General features: G+C 37.9%; 5 protein-coding genes across 7 annotated transcripts; 2 read left to right on the top strand and 3 right to left on the bottom strand.

Annotated features, from left to right (window-relative positions):
• Positions 1–300: 300 nt before the first annotated feature.
• LOC105162586 (S-adenosyl-L-methionine-dependent methyltransferases superfamily protein) lies at positions 301–1,596 on the top strand. Its single transcript, XM_011080655.3, has 2 exons — positions 301–513; positions 723–1,596. Exons 1-2 carry the CDS (start codon positions 364–366, stop codon positions 1,365–1,367), a joined length of 795 nt encoding a protein of 264 aa, XP_011078957.2. The 5' UTR covers positions 301–363; the 3' UTR covers positions 1,368–1,596.
• Positions 1,597–2,103: 507 nt separating this feature from the next.
• Positions 2,104–4,748, bottom strand: LOC105162588 (AUGMIN subunit 1). 2 transcript variants are annotated; one of them, XM_088880790.1, is made up of 8 exons: positions 4,591–4,744; positions 4,391–4,494; positions 3,615–3,962; positions 3,200–3,332; positions 2,990–3,124; positions 2,732–2,855; positions 2,432–2,569; positions 2,104–2,343 (listed from the first exon to the last, which is right to left on the bottom strand). In XM_088880790.1, the coding sequence occupies exons 3-8, from the start codon at positions 3,913–3,915 to the stop codon at positions 2,236–2,238; spliced, it is 939 nt and encodes a 312-aa protein (XP_088736916.1). In that variant the 5' UTR covers positions 3,916–3,962; positions 4,391–4,494; positions 4,591–4,744; the 3' UTR covers positions 2,104–2,235. The 2 variants fall into 2 exon arrangements, with proteins under 2 accessions (XP_088736916.1, XP_088736915.1); XM_088880789.1 differs by lacking the exon at positions 4,391–4,494 and having other exon boundaries at positions 4,591–4,748.
• An 856-nt stretch (positions 4,749–5,604) lies between these two features.
• On the top strand, positions 5,605–10,012 carry LOC105162587 (protein MAIN-LIKE 2). 2 transcript variants are annotated; one of them, XR_847857.3, is made up of 7 exons: positions 5,605–5,902; positions 7,159–7,268; positions 7,363–8,007; positions 8,188–8,355; positions 8,454–8,843; positions 8,971–9,642; positions 9,746–10,012. XR_847857.3 is itself a non-coding variant. In XM_011080656.3 (6 exons), exons 1-6 carry the CDS (start codon positions 5,872–5,874, stop codon positions 9,580–9,582), a joined length of 1,956 nt encoding a protein of 651 aa, XP_011078958.1. In that variant the 5' UTR covers positions 5,605–5,871; the 3' UTR covers positions 9,583–10,012. The 2 variants fall into 2 exon arrangements, 1 of the variants encoding a protein (XP_011078958.1); XM_011080656.3 differs by having other exon boundaries at positions 8,971–10,012.
• A 579-nt stretch (positions 10,013–10,591) lies between these two features.
• Positions 10,592–13,399, bottom strand: LOC105162589 (putative disease resistance protein RGA1). The gene has a single exon (XM_011080658.3). It carries the CDS (start codon positions 13,259–13,261, stop codon positions 10,778–10,780), a length of 2,484 nt encoding a protein of 827 aa, XP_011078960.1. The 5' UTR covers positions 13,262–13,399; the 3' UTR covers positions 10,592–10,777.
• A 2,659-nt stretch (positions 13,400–16,058) lies between these two features.
• LOC105162591 (uncharacterized) lies at positions 16,059–16,907 on the bottom strand. The gene has a single exon (XM_011080659.3). It carries the CDS (start codon positions 16,391–16,393, stop codon positions 16,247–16,249), a length of 147 nt encoding a protein of 48 aa, XP_011078961.1. The 5' UTR covers positions 16,394–16,907; the 3' UTR covers positions 16,059–16,246.
• Positions 16,908–18,835: the final 1,928 nt, after the last annotated feature.

Genomic DNA, 18,835 nt, shown 5'->3' with positions numbered 1-18,835 from the left:
TGTATAATTTTTTCAATTTTAGGATCATTTAAAAATTTCATAAGATTAAATGTGTTGAGTGTTCTCAATTTTGGGACTATAAAAAAATCTCGTAAAACAGAAAACTAAAATATTAAACCCCTATCTTGTGGGACTAAAAGTGTAATATCACCTTCATATATTTTCATTTCAAGAATACAGAGGATGATAAACCTTCCCTAGTTGTTTGCCCTTTTGCTTGCCTGCCAAGAACCTCCCGACCCCACTCATCTGCCGACAGTCCAAAGAAGGGTCACAAACCACTATAAATATATGCTGAAACTTGTGGATCACCATCTCATCAAGACCACGCAAAGACAGATATATCTAAAAGTGAGAGTGAATATGGCACAACTGTTTATTAAGCAGGCAAAGCAGTATTCTGTTGGTAGGCCTAGTTACCCTCAAGAGCTCTTCCATTTCATTGCATCCAAGACCCTTTCCCATGACCTTGCATGGGATGTTGGCACTGGAAGCGGCCAAGCTGCCAAATCTGTAAGTTTTTGTATGTCAATCTTTATACCTGTGTGTGTTGTGGGTAAATCAGTCAACATCAAGAAAAGATAATTATCCTCATAATGTTGTGACTGTCCAAAACTCAAATTCCTGAAAACTCCTAAAATTTACCTCGTTTCTTCCTTTAGGTTCCCCGTTTATTCTTGAAATATTGTAGTTCTAACACAAAAGCTTCATTACCTGATCAGCTGGCCAATATCTACAAGAATGTGGTAGCCACTGACACAAGCCCAAAGCAACTGGAATTTGCAGCCAAGCTACCAAACATAAGGTACCAGTGCACTCCCCCCAGCATGTCCATGGCTGAACTCCAGGACAACGTTGGATCAGAATCCAGCTTTGATTTGGTAACTATAGCCCAAGCCATGCACTGGTTCGATCTGCCCACATTCTATCAACAAGTTAAATGGGTTCTAAAGAAGCCTAATGGAATTATTGCTGCATGGTGTTACACTGTCCCAGAAGTTAACCCTACTGTTGACTCATTGTTCAATAGATTTTACACCATTGATGCCGGTCCATACTGGGAATCACCCCGCGCATTGGTTGACCAGAAATATGAAACCATCCATTTCCCATTTGAGCCAGTTGATGGACTTGAGCACAATGGACCCTTCCGATTTAGTTCAGAGAAAGTGATGGACTTGGAGAGCTACTTCACATACTTGAGGTCATGGTCTGCTTACCAGACTGCTAAAGAAAAGGGTGTGGAATTGTTGACAGAGAATGTGCTTGAGGATTTCAAGAGGGCTTGGAATGAAGATGGCAAATTCGAGAAGACTGTCAGCTTTCCTATCTATTTAAGGATTGGAAAAGTTGGCTCATCCAGTTGAGGGACATATCAGATTCTGGTGAATGCTACAGTGAGCAATTCAACATGTTAGGTAAGCCGATGTGTTTCTACCTGCCTAGTGATAGGTGTTTAGGCATGACATATGCCCTTACGGTAATAAAGCTGCAATGTCTTGGTGAATGTGAAATTTCTGCAAAGACGCAAGTTTCTTGTTCTTAAGAGGTCAGGTTGGGTTGTTAAAGTAAATGTTGGCACATTCGCACAGTCAACAGTTAGTCTCTCTCTCAATAAGAAAGATGTAGAAAATCTGTGTATTCATGAAAACATATGCAAGAAGAGAATGCACATGAATTATAGAACTTAAAGCCGTAAGTAAGAGAACACATGCATTTCTGAAACTTAAACCTGAGGAAAATTGCAAGAATGAGTCTAATCACGCATTTCTTGGTCTTACGGAGGAAAATCAGACAAAACTAAAATGAGGAAATTTGCAAAAAATTGAGTCAAATTGCAGCATTTCTTATTACTGCAGAGGAAAATAGCACATTATGTTGGTACCTTATGAATTCATCCCTATAGATCAAGGAACTTGATCATCAATAGAGGATAAACAAGTGGTTCAGTTGAATAAGAATTCAAGCTTTAGTTAAAAATTGTAACGCTTGTTTTTATAGATATTCTATCAAAATAATGTGTTCTCCTGCCAACTGTACAGAAAACATCATCAGTCCTGAAAATTTTCACAACACGAAGAAAAGCATCTAGACAATGCAAAAGGACCAAAAGAGTAGACGTAATATCATTTCAACAAAAACACCATAATCAAGACGTCAAGCACATTTGAAATTCAATTTAATTATATCAAATCAAAACGTCAACGAAAGGAAGCCACTAATAGTAGTTGGATATCACTCAGAAGAAGCAAGAGCTGACTGCAATACATCTTCAAGGTACTTCTCAGCAGCAGCATATTGCCTCTTCTTATCCTCGATTGCCAATGCCGCCAAAGCCTTGTCCTGGATGAAATAAAGAGTCTCAAGATCAATCTCCAATACTAGAATTATGGAACGGAAAATTTGCATATTATATAAGACAGGAAACTACAGGAGGCAAGTCTTGGTAGCTTCTTAATGTGTCAAGGATTGGTTTTGTTTTCTTCTCCAGGTCCTTCCTGTGCTCTGCCATTTCTACCAACACTCCATGACTAATCTCAGGGCTATAGCCCACACGATTGAGCATTGCCTGCCATGAACAAACTCGTAAAAATGAATGCACAGAAGTCCTTTTCTTTTTAAATCCAAATTATATAAAAGCAATGTTCAATAAATTGAACAAAATATGCATTAATATGGAGTGGTTGAAATAATGATATAAGAGGGACTGGGACATAAAATATGATTATGCCTTGTAATTAGAATACTGTTGCATATACTGTCTTTCTTTTGATTCCATTATCGCCAAGTTCGTCTTCCAGTGTTCCATTTGAGCTTCACAAGGAGGTATATCATCTTCCAATTGTGCTAGTGTTCTGACAAGAAACAATAATAATTAAAAGGAGGACATTTTACATGGGTAAGTCACACTTTAAACAACAGTCCTAAAAACACAAACTGGAAAACAAAATTATATTGCGGAAGAGAAAGCAAGATGCCATAGATCCACCTTTTTAGATAAGTCAATCTTGCTATTGCCTTTCGAGTATAATCAAGAAGTTCTTTGGATTCCTGCTGCACCTTAGCTCTCTTCTCTTCTACTGCTGTTTTTCTTAAAGATAGATCTGCCATTGCTACAAGAAAACTAAAAAGATATCTGCTTGTAAGTAGGAGGCCACTCCTTATGTAATCACATATAAACATAAGGGGACAAACCCACCTACTTAGTTCAGTATCCCTAATATTCAACAGATTTGCCACACTGGCAAGAACTTGGGAAGATGACACCACATTAGATGGTAAACTCTCTTGCACCAATCCCACATGCTCCAGTATCTCTCTTATCCTAGCAGCTGGTGGACAAAAATCACAAGACCCAGAAAACAAACTCAGTGAGAATCACTACAAAACAATATCTCCAAGCAACAATAGGCCAAGACACCACAAAGTACAACCATGAAATTGAATCTCTATGTTAGAGAGTTCCAAGAGACGTAATGAAACCAATCTCTGAGTCATTATTTTCAAACTGAGGAATAAGCTGCCGATCCGATAATGAGAATAGCTCAAGAAAGATAATAGCACACAACTAGGAGAATGCACAAGTGCGTGAATATGCAAATTGAAAGTTAGACCTTGGGAGCGATACTCTGCAGCTTTTTGACGAAAGTCATTTGCCACGATGGTGGCAGCCTGGGTTTTGGCTTGGGACAGGGTGGCAATGTTGTGTAAGTGAGCAATGCTCTGAGGAGTGTACTCAAAATCAGGTACGTCTTTGCCAGCTGCATCAAATTGGGAAACAAGCCATGCTTTCACTTCTGCAATTCGATTAGCATCAAAGCAAGTACCACTGCTCTTTGATGCTTCAGATGATGTAACTGATAGAGGAGGAGAAGGAGGAGAAGGAGGATCAGATCCGCCCCCAATTTTGCTCATTTTTTGGCTCTTCCCTTGATTCTCACTTGACAAACTTCAGCCAAAACCTTCATGCAGAAAACAAAATAAGCGAAAGATGAGTAAATGAATCTAGAACATCAAAAGCCCAACAAGCATAACTTCAGCAACTTACAATTGACCTTTTGCAATCCAATTTCCAAATTAAACCAAGAAACTGTGTGGTAACATTGTCCTCTCAGAGCAAATAGTTTTTTGCTTTCAATTTTCGCTTTTCAACGGAAATGATTTACAGTGATAATCTTCTCTAAGGGCCAGATAAAAGACGATCAAAGTAAAATACAGAAACTAATGAATTGCATCAAAAACTGAACTGTCTTTCCGACCGATTGTGAAACTGAATTAGGAATATACATATAATCGAACAGAAAACCAAACCCGAACCGAAGTGAACGAGATGTAACCAATTATCAAAAGAGAGAGAGAGAGAGAGAGAGAGAGAGAGAGAGAGAGAAACCTAAGCTCAAATGCGTCTACCCAACGTAAGAAGACAAAGCAAGGGTAATTCAAAACTGCTACTTGTGCTCTAGAACTAACCACCACGAAAATCGGAGCGTTCTTCTGAAATTAGCTTGGAATTATGACATAGAAAACAGCATATAATCTTGGAAACTGAACCTCAATCCGCACGACATTACAATAAGAACTCAAGCTCACCTTAAAATGGAAGAGCGTTACAGGGAACCGCCGGGAGGAGCGGCAGTGATGGTTGATTCGCCGGCCAACGACGACGGGGCTTATGTTGTCTGTTGGGCTGTTCTTGTTGAATTCAAACTCAATTTCTTGTTACTATTGCTATACTATCTAAGAAACCTCATAAATCTAAAAACATTGTTATAATATGTTTTTTTCTCTTTTTCTTGCTTTTAAATATTAAAATTATTTATTTTTTATCATAATTATTTTTATATTATATTTTTTACAATATTTTTTTTTATAAATAATATTTAATTATTATAATTTTTTATTTATGTATATCGAATTTGTCACATTCAACTAATATCGAATACTATTGAAGAAAGTTATTCTAATATCCAAATTAATTCTAATATGACTTTTTTAAAAATTTCAAATTAATTAATTATTTCTAGGTTCCATGTTCCTCGTGATCTTTTCTAACTATTTTTTGGGTAGATCCTTTTTCATGTATTTTTATCTTATTTTAGATTAATTTTGACCTCTATAAAAAATAATATAATTTATAAAAATATTTTATAAAGTATTTTTTTAAAATTATATAAATATATATAATGTATCACACTTACTAGTTTAAGATAAAAGTAATAATTGATAATTTGAATTTAGACCCAAACTCTCTCTTTTTGGGTCAACTTTCCGAACCAATGCTTGATTTTCGAACAGATTTCGAATCTTGATGTTTTTGACCTAATGTATTTATTTATTAATTTAAGGTAAAAGCAATAGTGGGTAATTTGGATCCAGATCCGAACTCATCTTGTTTGAGTCAATTTTTCAAACCGTAGCTTAGTTTTAGGATAGGTTTCGAATTTTGATGTTTTGAACCTAATATATTTACTTACTGATTTAAGGTAAAAATAATAATGAATGATTCAGATCCAAACCCGAACCCGTCCTATTCGGGTCAATTTTTCATACCGTTGCCTGGTGAAAATATTTTTTTCCTTGTATTTACATTTGGGCTTTGTGCTGCCCAGCCCATCAAAGCATACCCCTCCCCTCTCTCTCTCTTCATTCACTTTTCTCCATTCTCTACCCCTCTGTTTCCTTGTCATCGTCTTCTTGTTTTCTTGATTCCTTGTTTTCTATACTCAGCCCTCTACTCAATTGAGAAAACCCATTTCATGTATGCAATTTTCTTGTGTTTTGAGGCATTATTCCTTGAAGAATTCAGCTTAGTTTCCAGCAGTTTCTTTGGGTTTCCAACAGAAGTGCCGAGAAAAGAATCAATGCATTGCCATGAAGTCTGAAGATCATTATTATGCATCTGGTATGTCTGTTGTTTCACATCCTAACAAGAAAATTTGAGATAAAAAAGAATAATCTTTCAAACGCATTTTGTTTTGTTTTTTTTTTTTGTCTTTTAATGCGTTGGGTTTACTGAAAATACTGCGATGTTTGGAAGTCTCGAGATAAATCTTTCGTCTCTTTTGTGTTGTAATTGAGGGAAGAATGCTGCTTGTGTCTGTTTTGCCTTCCTGGATAAACAATTTTGCATTAACAGGTTATTTTGCAAAGGGGAAAAGATTATTAATAGCATTTCATTTAATGTTTCATCTTTTTAATCATTAGCTCACTTTTTTCTAATTTTAGTGTTCTTTCTCCATTATCTGTGATGGGTAAATGTGTACTGGAGTTTCTTACTAACGAGCTTTGTCTATAGATGGAGATGGTAAGAATGATAATGGAAAGGTACGAGCAATCAAGTATGAAACAACTCTATGCTTATGCTTTTGGATATAAAAAAAAAAAGGTTGCATTGCATTTTCATAGTAGATGGGTTGAATCCGAAAAATACAAACAACACTATGCTTATGCATTTCGATTTAAGAAAAAGGGTTGCATTGCATTTTGATAGTAGATGAGTTAATCCAAAAAACACGAGTTCTGCTCTTGTGCATGTATCTGTATGCGATTACACACCAAAATCTTACAGCAAACAAAAGGATTTGATCTACTGTGAAAATAATGAGACGTCGATTACATGATGATTTTGAAGGGACTGAGATATTCATCACAAAAACTCTTTAGGTTTGATAAAAATGGGATTGATTGTGAGTGCTTAAGGACCTATTATCAGACTAAATGTGTACTTCTCTTTTCTTGACACTTGACACCCGACTATAACGGCATCTTGTGAGCATATAACTTGGAACTAATGAGTAGTAATCATCTCACTTAATGAGCTGTGTCCTGTTCAATCTTTTATTGTTATGACCATAATAGTAATCAATATTTTCTGCTGTTTTTGTCATGATGATCTGTTTAAATCTCCTTCAAGTATTTAGGAGTTGCCACCTTAGCTGATGCTGCATTGCTGGGGAAAAGCTTTTCTCCAGTTCCTTTCGATAATTTCCCCACATTGTCATCTGAATCACAAGTTTGGAATTAGGAATAATATTTAACAGGAGCTTAGGCTCCTAATTTTTCTTTTAGCTGTAGTGAGATACCAGTTATGTCTCACATTGATACACAGGTTCATTTACTTATCCAGTCTTTGGAATTCCCTTTCTGCATTTTGGACAGATGTACTTAATAGCAACATGGATTACTATGCAACCAACCCTGGGCCACTTGATGATACTGTTTTATATGATCAAGACAAGCATATTTCAGCTGCTGTTTGGGAGGGACAGGTGTTCATTATGCAATAAGTTTATCCTCTTCTATCTTCTTTTTTACTGGCACAGCAAATTTTCACTTGCAACATGCTATTTTTAATATTAACAGGATCGAGGCGCACTTAGATGTCATGAACACACTTCAAAGCTCGACCGTTGGTTGCTCACCGAGAAACAGATAGAATTGGTGAAGAAAGCAGGTTTTGGCTATCTGAGATTGATTCCAGCAATTAGTCTTGATAACCCACTTATTTCTGCGCTGGTTGAGAGATGGAGGAGAGAAACAAATACATTCCATATGACTGTTGGAGAAATGACAGTATCACTTGAAGATGTTGCGTACTTACTTGGGCTTCCAATTGATGGCAAACCTGTTATAGGTGTAACCTATACCGCATGTGATTCAGTATGCGTTAAGTATCTGGGTAAATCACCAGATTCTGGGCACACAAGTGGTGGGATGGTGAAGCTTAGCTGGCTGAAAGAGGCTTTCTCTGAATGTCCTGAAGATGCTTCAGTTGATGACATTGAGTGTCATACACGTGCATACCTTCTTTATCTTGTTGGCAGTACAATCTTTTCAACCACCACTGGTAACAAAGTTCCTGTTATGTATCTCCCGTTATTTGAGAATTTTGATGAGGCTGGGAAGTATGCATGGGGTGCAGCTGCATTATCTTTTTTGTACAGAGCACTTGGTAATGCCTCTCTTAGATCGCAAAGCACTATTAGCGGCTGTTTGACACTGCTGCAGGTGAATCAAAAACTAATTTTATCTCATTACACTTTGTGGTTTTTCTTTTTGCAATTACAAGGCACTTGTTGTTCCATTACAACACATTATCAAACAAACATTTAGACTCTGACACTTTATTTTCACAGTAAAAGATGCGTGAAAAACGTATTATCCGTGAATAATGCTCTTTTTTTGTAGTGCTGGAGTTACTATCACCTGAATGTTGGTCGGCCTAAACTTCATCACGACCCAATCCATGAATGTTTTCCTTTTGTCCTTAGGTGGAAAGGGAAACATAGTGGTCCAACCTCAAATCGTGATGTTGCTTTCTATCGTAAAGCTTTGGATTCCCTAAAGCCTTCTGATGTGAGTTTAAATATGTTTGTAAGAACCTTTCAGTGGCTTTTTCTCCCTTTCCTTCTGGAGCTGACAATAACCATGTTGTTTTCCATTTTTAACTGAAGGTTGATTGGTGTCCTTATGCAAATATCAGCCATACTGTTATACCAGAGAATATCTTAAATCAACTCATCCTCGGAAGATCAAAGACAATGTTGATATGTTTTGACAAGGCAGAGAGACACCTTCCAGATCGCTGCCTAAGACAGTTTGGCATGCATCAGACTGTCCCTGAAGAAGTGCAGAGATGGGAAAGGAAGACTCGTGGTGTTGATGGGGGGGTAGATCTTTCTGGGAAAATGGAATCAGAGCTTAGCGAATGGGCAAATCGTAGTTTCCATATTGTGGAAGCTGAGGAGGACCTGGACGAGGGTGAATATATGAACTGGTACTTAAGAATTACACGCAGGTTGGTAGGAAGGCCTCGACCTATCTCATCAGAGTTTCAGAGAATGGTAATAGTGCACTTAAAATAATCAGTAGGATAACTAATTTGATCTATCTTCTTTGTTTGCAAAGTTTATCTCTTTTCCTGACAGTTTTATCCATTTTTTGCTCAACTGATTTGTTCCCGGAACTCAGAATGCTGCATTGAGAGACATTGCACATGTAGCAGACACACTCTCAACACATGGGATGGATGATCAGCAAATACAATCCATAACAAGAATCAGGTTTGTTGCACATGAATGTTTGAGGGATCATGTTGGAAGCTCAACATTGGTGGTAGCCAACTCAGAAGACGATGTCGGGAAAAGCATGAGAGGGAAGGAAAGGGTTAGGAGGAGGGGTATCAGTAAGCGCAGAAGGAAAGATGACTCGGAGGAATATTATGCTGCTAGCACAAACACCCAAACCCCCGTGTATCCTTCAGCTGTCGATGTTGATCAGGGACACATGTATTATGTGCAAAACGAGGTTGATCCTCAACATCTTTGCCTTCCGGCTAATGCTGATGCTGCACTTGCAGGCATGACCTACCATGTTGATGGGGCAAGGGACGATTACACAACCGATGAAATTGATGAGCCTGAATACCAGCAAGCTGCTGAAGAAGCTGATGAAGACCAGCTCTCTCATGGACAGGAAGAAAGTCCATGTGAACCTAATGCTGGAGTTGGTGTCGTACACCAGTCCTCTCTAGAAAACAGTGAGAATGTCACACACCAGACGGACTATACTGTTACGGCTTAGGCAGTCTACTGAACTTACAATTTTGTTGGGTGACTCCTTTTTTTTTTTCCAGTTATAAAGGTGGGTACCTACTCAGATTTGTTATGACATCAATCCTGAACTGCTCAACTGCTCCAATTAATGTATAACCAGAGAGATAAATATTGTCTCTATGTTCCTACAGTTGGATTTCCAGGACAAAGTGCCAGTCTTCTGATTAGTTAAGACCATTCAGGTAGTCGGATTTTCCGAAAATTCTTACTGATCCCATGCTTCCTGGGAGTCGGATGTAATTAGTTAAGACCATTCAGGTAGTCTTCTGATTTTCCTTCTATCTTGGAGATGTCAACATTTAGGTGTCGAAGCTAAAAAAGGTTTGTGTTTGTAATGAAACTGATACTTCTGAATTCTCAAAGCCAGTATCTCGTAAATGTGTAGCTTTCTTTTAGAATGCTGTGATGATATTTTAGAGGAGCAACAAATTTGATGATTTTGCTTCTGTACCGAGTCTTAAACTGCAAAATGAAGCACGGAGCAACCTACCTGGAATGATGTTTTTCGTAGCAATGAAATCTTATGCTAATTCTCAACTATTTGAGGTGAAAATGATGATAACAAAGAGGCCAGATTCTGATGCTCAAGGCGGGATCTGTGACTGACTTGTTGTAAGAGAAACATAGCTTCATAAACTTGGGAATGCAAGTCCGGAATTTCTTTCCAACGCTCGAGGAAGACACCTGACTGGCAGATTTCAAGTTGCAAGGTTCTTCATTATGCCAGTATCCTCAGATTTTCAGGCAATAACCTATGACTAGTGGAGGAAAAGATGTTTGTTGCCTGAATTGGCTCGTTGTGGCTCGCCACACACATTTAAGTCTGCTTCTTTAGTTCTGCTTACAACAAAGAAAATAAATTGGTGAAACAACTACAATGCATATTTCTCATCAACTAGGAAGAAGTAGGATTTAAAGACTGGTTAGTGAGAACACCATAGGTTAATGGAAATGTATAAGGGAGTGGTTGCTTATGATTTTCATGGTATGCTCCCTATATGGAGATCATATTCTTGCTTTGAAAGAATATAGAGAAACTAACAAAACAAACAACAGAAGAGAAACCATTGTCATATGTTAGAAAGATTAAAGTCTACGGAACTAAATACAGAACAACTATCACAAAATGTGTTGATTTTGGACAACTCCATGCCTCTTCATCATCAAACCTTGCCGAGTTTAGGACAACCGCTAACATGCACCTTTGCGATATGCCTCCCCACCACTTGTGGAAGAAAGGACAGATTAGGACAATCCTCAACATAAAACCTTTGAAGCAAATTGAAGCTCAGAAGCCACTCAGGCAACATGGCAAAATTAGCACAATTTGCTATCCGGAAAAATTTGAGAGTCTTTGCAACATTCTTTGTAAGCCCCATTGGGAGATTGATCAACTTAGGAAGCCCCATCAGAAGCAACGACTCAAGGCACGTCAAGCCCTCTAATCCATCTCCGTCAGACAAATCAAGAACTTCGCAGTTCCAAATCCACAACTTCTCAAGTGCAGTCAGATATTTGATGTTATCTGGAAGAGAAGCTAATCTTGGGCAATCATAAATACGTAACACTCGAAGGGAATTCAGGTCCTGAAATCCTTCTGACGGTAACTGAACAAAGTCACAGTTGTAGAGCAGCAAGAACTGGAGAGATTTGAAGCTTTGGAGACTTTTCTTTGTCAGAGATATCTCCCTGCAAGTCAAATACAAGGTTTTGATGCTGACTAAACTTCTGAAATTTCCAGGCAAATCTTGAAACTTTTCACAGTTCATAAGGTTCAGTGTCTGTAAATTCACAAGCTTGCAAAACGACTTAGGAAGAGACTTCAGGTTACTGCTGTGACTCAGGTCAAGATACCTTAGTTGTTGCAAGCCACCAATAGAACTTGGTAACTCTTCAAGATCCAGTGCTTGCAATACTAAGACCCGCAGGCGTCTGAATTTCATTGCGATGCCTTGAATAAAGGTCATGTCTAAAGGTTTATTCTTGAATGTACATCTAAAAGACCTCAAATTTTTCAATCTGAATAATGTTCTGGGGGCTTCTTTTTCCGACAGATCTTCGTCATGCAAATACAGGTGACGAACTCTATCAGAGATGCTTTTAATATCAGCTTTGAAGTTTAGGCATTCATCGCCTGCCACGGATTGAGCGAGGTCGTGGACAAGGTTATGAATCCTACAAACCAATATTTCTCCATCAAAAGCTTCCACCACTTCTTGAAAGCAAAATCTTGATAAAAGTTCATTGAAGTATCGATTCCCAATATCTTCAAGTTCTCTATTCTTGCTTGTTGAACTAACCAAACCTTGAGCAATCCAAAGGTTGATGAAAACCTCCCGTGGAATTTCAAAGCCCTTGGGTAACATAGAGCAATAAGCAAAGCATTGCCTCAAATGGGGTGGTAACTTTTCATAGCTTAGCCTCAGTATAGGTAGAATATCACTCTGCTTTTGATCAATTTCCCATATATCATTATCCTTGATATGCAACCATTCTTGTTCGTCTGTATTCATATACAACAAGCCACCCAAGGTCTTGACAGCAAGTGGAACTCCACCACATTTCTTCACAATTTCCTTCGCGATTGCTACTAGATTAGGAAGCCAATTGTCAGGTCCTCTGAAAGCACATTTCAGAAATAAAGATAAGCAGTCATCATCTGACAGGCCGGCTAAATTGTATGGAGATGTCGTGCCAGTAATCAGAGCTACAGCCTTACTTCGCGTGGTGACAATGATTTTACTTCCTGTTCGACCGTTCATCAACAACTCCCTCAAATCCATCCACTTATTACGATCCTCATTCCACACATCATCCAACACAAGTAAATACTTCTTGTTGTTCAAAACACCGGCTAAACAGCTTTGCATCTGATCCATATCAAGATGGGCAAGATTCTCACCTGTTGCAGATTTTAGAATCTTCTCAACAACTTTGCCAACGCCAAAATCCTCAGAAACAGAAACCCACATTCCAAGATCAAAGCTTTGAACAACCCGGTCATCGTTGTAGGCCAGTTTAACAACTGTTGTCTTCCCAAGACCTCCTATTCCAACAACAGGAACAACTGAAACATCTTCTTCATCCTTAGAGCTCAGAAGCAACTGCACAATATTTTCTTTATCACCATCCCTACCAATGATGTCTGATGCTCTCACAAAGGAATGAGTTTGTTCCTTGACATTATTGTCTACAGGAATGAAATGGGCTTGTTCAGAAAAGTGAAATTTTGTTCTATCATCTGCAATTTCATCTAGTCTCTGCCTTAGCCTTTTTACCCTCTGGGCAATCTTGAATCTACAGGCAATGGGATTTGAACTTGAAAAGAATCTTCTCACCTTTTTTAGGATCAAAATCCCACTGTAAATCTCCACATTCCTCTGTGAAACTTGTGTTGTGAGATCATCCAGCAGATCATCAATTTCATAAACAGCATCCTTGAGCTTTTCGAGCCAGTCTCTGACTTCATGATTCTTGGCTTGCTGCCCATCTGCATCCAAGATCACAGCTCTAATGGTGGACAAAGTGTTCTGAAGCTTTTGCACCTCTGATTTCGTGTTCCAAGCTGAACTGATGTGTTCTAGTGCGATGGAAGAAAATCTGCCCAACACCCTGTCTATGATGTTGAACAAGAATGTTTCCGCCATGCTTGTCAAGATCAGAAAATGTTATCTGCAGAATTTTTCTGAAGAGAAAAGATTCAAGACTTAGGAGTGGACTTGCCAGCGTCGACTATTCTCCTAATCATTCCTTTTCTTGTCTTTCTTTTTTTTTTTTTTTTCTTTCCTTTAATTATCTTTTTTCCTATCATAGGTGAGAAATAATTAATTATGAAATGTTAGAAAACGTGTGCGAATTAATTATTTTTATATTTTTGCATAATATTAGTAGAATATTATTCAAAATAATTATATTTACACCCCTTTATGACATGTTTACACAAATAACCTCTATTTTTTATATAATTACAAAAACTATTCATCGACAATAAAAAAACAGGAATAACTTGTGCAATAATATTGATAACTTTTTAGGATGTATGTATAGTTTTTAGAAATTATGAGTGATTTTTAAGAAAATATTTTAACATTTTTAGTGAATATATGTATAATTATTCAAAAAGTATAGATAACTTTTGTAAATAAAACATGGATTAAGAGTACAGCTATAATTATTCCATATTATTACTACTACTACACAAACTTTCAAAGTATAATGTTCAATAAATAAAATTTTAGCATGTAGTACATTATCCTTTTTATAGTTCCATGTAGGATTAAATATATATATATATATATATATATAAGATAATACAAAAATAGTAAATATAGAAGCTCACGATTCGCTCTCAAGTAGAGCCCAACTTTAAGGGAGTAATAAGAACCAAATTTACGTAAAAATTTAAGAAAAATAATTATAAAGTGATCAACAAGGAAAAATATTTGAAATAATAAGAACTAACTTTTGTTTGCTACCAATAAATTAACTTCCGGAGCCCATCGCATGCAATAACTTAAACCCGTTTCAATGTCTCGTAACTTCAAGACTTTGGTAAATTTATTTCAACCTGTTAAAGGGTATGATAATCCATTTTCGATAATCTTGATGGTTTGATAAGTATATATCAACCGAACATGTCTGACCATGAATTGCACTTCATCATTAGTTTTAGCCAAAAGCTGAGGTCTTATTTAAGCACCCAAGTCCTGTTGGTAGTTTCGTATTCAACAACGAACATATTAGACACCTGAACAACCAGTGCACGGAATGATCCGACCAGTAGAGCACCACGAAGAGCTGAGTAAAGTTCATGGCATGTACAGTACTGCACTTGGCTCAAATGGACTCATCTACAAACCCAGACAAGCAAAAGAGCATATAAACTCTCATCTGATGACTGCAAGTTCATTACCTTTACTGTTTACATTTCTGACCTTTAGGAGCAGCATGGCTGAATTTCATCATCATACAGTTCAATGAATAACATAATCAAATCTGATTACTCTCATCAGCATGTGTTTCAACAAGAATTTCATGCAGCTTGTCCCAGTCTGATGCTAGAAGGAGCTAAGGCAGCACACAGCAGTTTGTAGAGGCACAAGTCTGCGACAAGCTGTTCCAGATTATAAAAACTATTCTACGGTTATAATTAACATAAAATTATGCCCACAACATCAAATCTTGATCATCTATTACTGCAGCCTACAGTGCCATTCGAGCATGTTCATTAGAACAGAATAACCAATCAAAAACAACAAGAAGTCAACATATCTCAAGTATTTGCATAAAAAATCAATAACCTCAGTAAGAATAGTAGACAAATGAATGTTATAGCAAGAGAACTCACATCAGGAATTTGACATCAAGGGTCATTGAGAAATATAGTATCTTCATATAAGGACACAAGAACAATATGTGTGTGTGTGTGCGCGCATCTATCCAAACAATGGATAGAACAAACAGGACAAATTCTTACCAGAATTGCAAGGATGCATCATGCATAGACCAGAATGGTCATGTGATGCTAACACACTCATCCATAATTGACATTGAAGTTGACAACTACACACTCAAAGTTAAAGTATTGAATTATCCATTCAAATTGCCAATAAGTTCTCTATTGATAGTTAGCAATCAAGGCAAAATTTTTATGCATTAGCTCAATAGCGTACTCTTAACAACCATGCATCATGAAGAGAGCAATGTTTGAATAATTAAGCCTCATGCCACCAATTAGGATTCCTGAGCAATTTGTCACTAAATAGTCATTGCCCCCATTAACAATAGAAACCGTCAGTGCAACAAAGAATGAAAACATGGATCATAAAATCAGAAGTTATTTACTGAAATTCAATCTGGCACTTTCAACAGGAATTCAATAAGGAGACAAGAGCTCAAAGGAGGACAAGAACCACCGTGCGTTTGCAACCTTTGGCTCAGATTGCCCTTACCATTCCAAGTAATACATGGCGGCAACAAATTTTTAATGAAGTTATTTTCAGAGCCCAAAACAAAGAAACTCAGCAGAATTTCTGCAAAACAACCACTCCTCACTTATTCCTAGTAATCCAAACTTGTTCATCAACAAGTACAAAGAAAGATGGGGGCCTGAAGACATAAGTGATCATTGTAAGTGCCAATCTCAATTTTATGGCGTCTTTCGAGTGTAATTGGAATTTCTCGCTAAGAAAAAAGTGCTCTTCCCTTCCAAAAGGAAGGTGGTGTGCATTTGATCTACTGGTTCATCTATAGTTCAAGATATGTTGCTTTAGCAAGTAATTTTAGTTTCTAGATTAAAAAGATCATCTCTTTTTCAAAGAGAAAAACAAGAAATAATTAAACTTCCTCTGGCTCAACTTTGCTCTAATCATCCTTGATCAAGCACATCATTCTATCTAGGATCTTCTAACAAAGCCATATTTAGTTATCAATGATTCAAGCAACTGAAATTCAAACAAACTATCATTCATTTACTATTCACACCATCAACATAAAAGAAAAAGCTCTATAAAGCTCAACTCTTTCAAAAGGGAAACCAAAAATTAAAACACATAAAACGAAAAAGAAAAGTAAAAATTCCCTGGAGTGAACCAGAGCCTGTACAGAGTTCTGATGTACAAAATTTCATGGAATCAACCGACATGGAATGCACCGATATCTCCTGTCCGCAAGGAGCCTGCAATTTCATCAGCCACAGTCAGACAAGAAACCACCCAACCACTCAACGCCATCCATATGAACCTTGCCACCCAAAGCGTCATACTCCACCCCACAGCCATGGTCCCAAAACCCAAACTTTAATCAATTTCTCAATCTCTTCAATCAAATCCAACCAACCGCCAATTCGTTTCTTCTGATTCAAGAACACCCCATCAATTAATCGACCTCAAATATGATCAAGCAGAATCAGCCCCCTTGGTTTTCTCCCAGGTCAAACCAAGATTTTTCTCGAATCGATCAAGCAACTTCCAACGACAGCAGGTTTACAATTCCATCTCTTTTTCTTGGAACGGAATGCTGAATCAGAAACCCTAGCGGCAATTTTTCTTGACTCAACAGACTACCCATTTCAACATTTCCCCTCCTCGGCTCACAAATTCCTTCTCCCACACCATTGCGGCCGCGGCCCGTCGACAAGATTTTCCCCCAAATTGAAGAAATATGCAGTCGACCCAGAAACTCCTAAAACAGGAGAATCCGCTGCATGTCTACTCTTGTGTAGCGAGAGCTGCGAGGAAGAGGATTTTGGCTTTCTTGCGCTCGCAGACAAAGTTTAGGTAGATATTGATGACTACGGGTTTATAAATCCGATGAGTAAAGACAAAGCAGAAAGGTGTCACGACTTTGGCTGGAAACGCGACTTTAAACACTCACCGTATGATGGGCCGAGCTGATGATAACCGCTCGATTCAAGGCAAAATTGAAATTGGGATAGGGCCACTGAAATAGGGTGAACGACGGCGTTTTGAGTGAATTGGGGCTGCTCTCGCAAATTAGGAATTTGCGAGAAACACCTGCAGCTTTGCAGAAGGAAAAAAAGGACCGACAAGGAGACACACGTCAGCATCTGAACTGAGTTGGGAGGCGCGAACCTATGCTGAAGAAACAGGCACACTTGTATGGAAGTTTTTCCAGTCTTAGCTTAAGGAATTAGTCCCACTATCTTTGGTTGTGATCCTTTGAGGAATGTAAGCTTTTGAATTTCTGAACGTTGCTTAAAAACTTGTAGAAGGGATGCATTTTAGTTCTTAATGAAAATTTTAGCAAGTTCCTCTAGCTTTCTCTCATCTCTATCTTCTCTTCCCCATCCCTGTTTCTTCTTGATTTATTGTATCAAATCTGTTACATTTGGCCTCAGAGCCAACGATCCTCGGACACCTAAGAAACATAACCATGGCAGATGGAACCAGGCTGAAGGAGCTTCAAGAAGCTCAAAGAAAGACAAACCTCTTACTAGTGGACGAGATGGCAAGGAGACAGGCTGGTGAAGAACAAACACATGCACGCCTAGACCAGATAACAGAGGCACAAGATGGACTGCAATCTGCAGTTATGAATGCGGAACATACTCTTGCTACTGTGCAGCAACAACTCCAGAGTATAATGGAACAGCTGCAGCATTACAACAAGAACAAATCAATGTTAGGAGAAAGGTTGACTGCATCTATGGATAAGGGATCTTCATCTCGAATCACTGCTCACCACTTCACTGGAAATGAACAAGCAAATCAATCCAATACAGGAGGTCATAATGCTATTCATATGATGGAGTTTCCCCTCTTTAATGGGGAGGACGCATGGGCCTAGATTAGAAGATGCGCGAGGTATTTCCGAATGATATCTATATATGAAGATCATAAGGTACCTCTAGCCTCAGTCCACATGGAGGGTAGAGCTGAGCTTTGGTATGTTGTTCTATTGGCCCACTGTTAAGGATGAAGTTCACGCATGGGTTAGAGAGTGTGAAATCTGTCAAAGGTCCAAACATGACAATAATGCCTATCCTGGTTTATTACTGCACTGTCCATCCCTGATCAAGCATGGTCTTGTATTTCTATGGACTTCATTGAAGGCCTACCAAAATCGATGGTAAGAAGTCTATCTTGGTGATTGTTGACAGGTTAACTAAGTATTCCCATTTCCTCCCTCTCAAACACCCTACACTGCAACCAACATTCCAAAAGTTTTCTTTGACAATATCTATAAGCTGCATGGATTGCCTATCCGTATTGTGACTGATAGGGACAAAGTCTTCATAAGTAAATTCTGGAAAGAGCTATTTAGCTTGACTGGAGTGTCAGTTGATATGTCTTCTGCCTATCACCCTCAGAGTGATGGTCAGACTGAGAGGATTAATCAGTGTCTGGAGAATTATCTTAGGTGTGTGTGCTATCAACAACCTAAGATGGTCGCACTCTTCTCCTGGTCAATGGTCGCACTCTTCTTCTGATCAAGCCACCTGGGAGGATTAGTTTGACATTGCTGCAAAATTCCCAGTATTTGATCATTGTGAATGAGGAAAAAAAGGAGAGAATGTACACAATTAAAATTTATGGTAAGTAAATAATAAAATTAGTCAATACACAATTAAAACTCAAGAACAAATCAAATTTTTAGCAACATTTATATTTGTCTAAAATACATAATTAAAAAAATTAAATTATCTTGGTGATGTACACCGATTTGTGTATCATAAAATTGGGATAATTACACTATTTTAG

The sequence above is a fragment of the Sesamum indicum genome, linkage group LG5, assembly GCF_026168435.1.
Source record: "Sesamum indicum cultivar Baizhima isolate 11 linkage group LG5, ASM2616843v1, whole genome shotgun sequence".
In the NCBI taxonomy this organism is placed as follows: Eukaryota; Viridiplantae; Streptophyta; class Magnoliopsida; order Lamiales; family Pedaliaceae; genus Sesamum; species Sesamum indicum.
Note: the sequence above shows the minus strand (reverse complement) of the source record. Positions and strands in the feature narration are given on the sequence as shown.

Excerpts from the sequence above, each read along its gene's own strand:
- LOC105162586 (XM_011080655.3), top strand. The coding sequence starts at position 364 with ATGGCACAACTGTTTATTAAGCAGGCAAAGCAGTATTCTGTTGGTAGG. Across the intron at positions 514-722 it reads GCGGCCAAGCTGCCAAATCT|CTGGCCAATATCTACAAGAA; the intron begins GTAAGTTTTTGT and ends TTACCTGATCAG.
- LOC105162588 (XM_088880789.1), bottom strand. The coding sequence starts at position 3,915 with ATGAGCAAAATTGGGGGCGGATCTGATCCTCCTTCTCCTCCTTCTCCT. Across the intron at positions 3,333-3,614 it reads TGCAGAGTATCGCTCCCAAG|CTGCTAGGATAAGAGAGATA; the intron begins GTCTAACTTTCA and ends TTTGTCCACCAG. Across the intron at positions 2,856-2,989 it reads AGATTGACTTATCTAAAAAG|AACACTAGCACAATTGGAAG; the intron begins GTGGATCTATGG and ends GTTTCTTGTCAG.
- LOC105162587 (XM_011080656.3), top strand. The coding sequence starts at position 5,872 with ATGAAGTCTGAAGATCATTATTATGCATCTG. Across the intron at positions 8,008-8,187 it reads GCTGTTTGACACTGCTGCAG|TGCTGGAGTTACTATCACCT; the intron begins GTGAATCAAAAA and ends CTTTTTTTGTAG. Across the intron at positions 8,844-8,970 it reads CATCAGAGTTTCAGAGAATG|AATGCTGCATTGAGAGACAT; the intron begins GTAATAGTGCAC and ends CCCGGAACTCAG.
- LOC105162589 (XM_011080658.3), bottom strand. The coding sequence starts at position 13,261 with ATGGCGGAAACATTCTTGTTCAACATCATAGACAGGGTGTTGGGCAGA.
- LOC105162591 (XM_011080659.3), bottom strand. The coding sequence starts at position 16,393 with ATGGCTGTGGGGTGGAGTATGACGCTTTGGGTGGCAAGGTTCATATGG.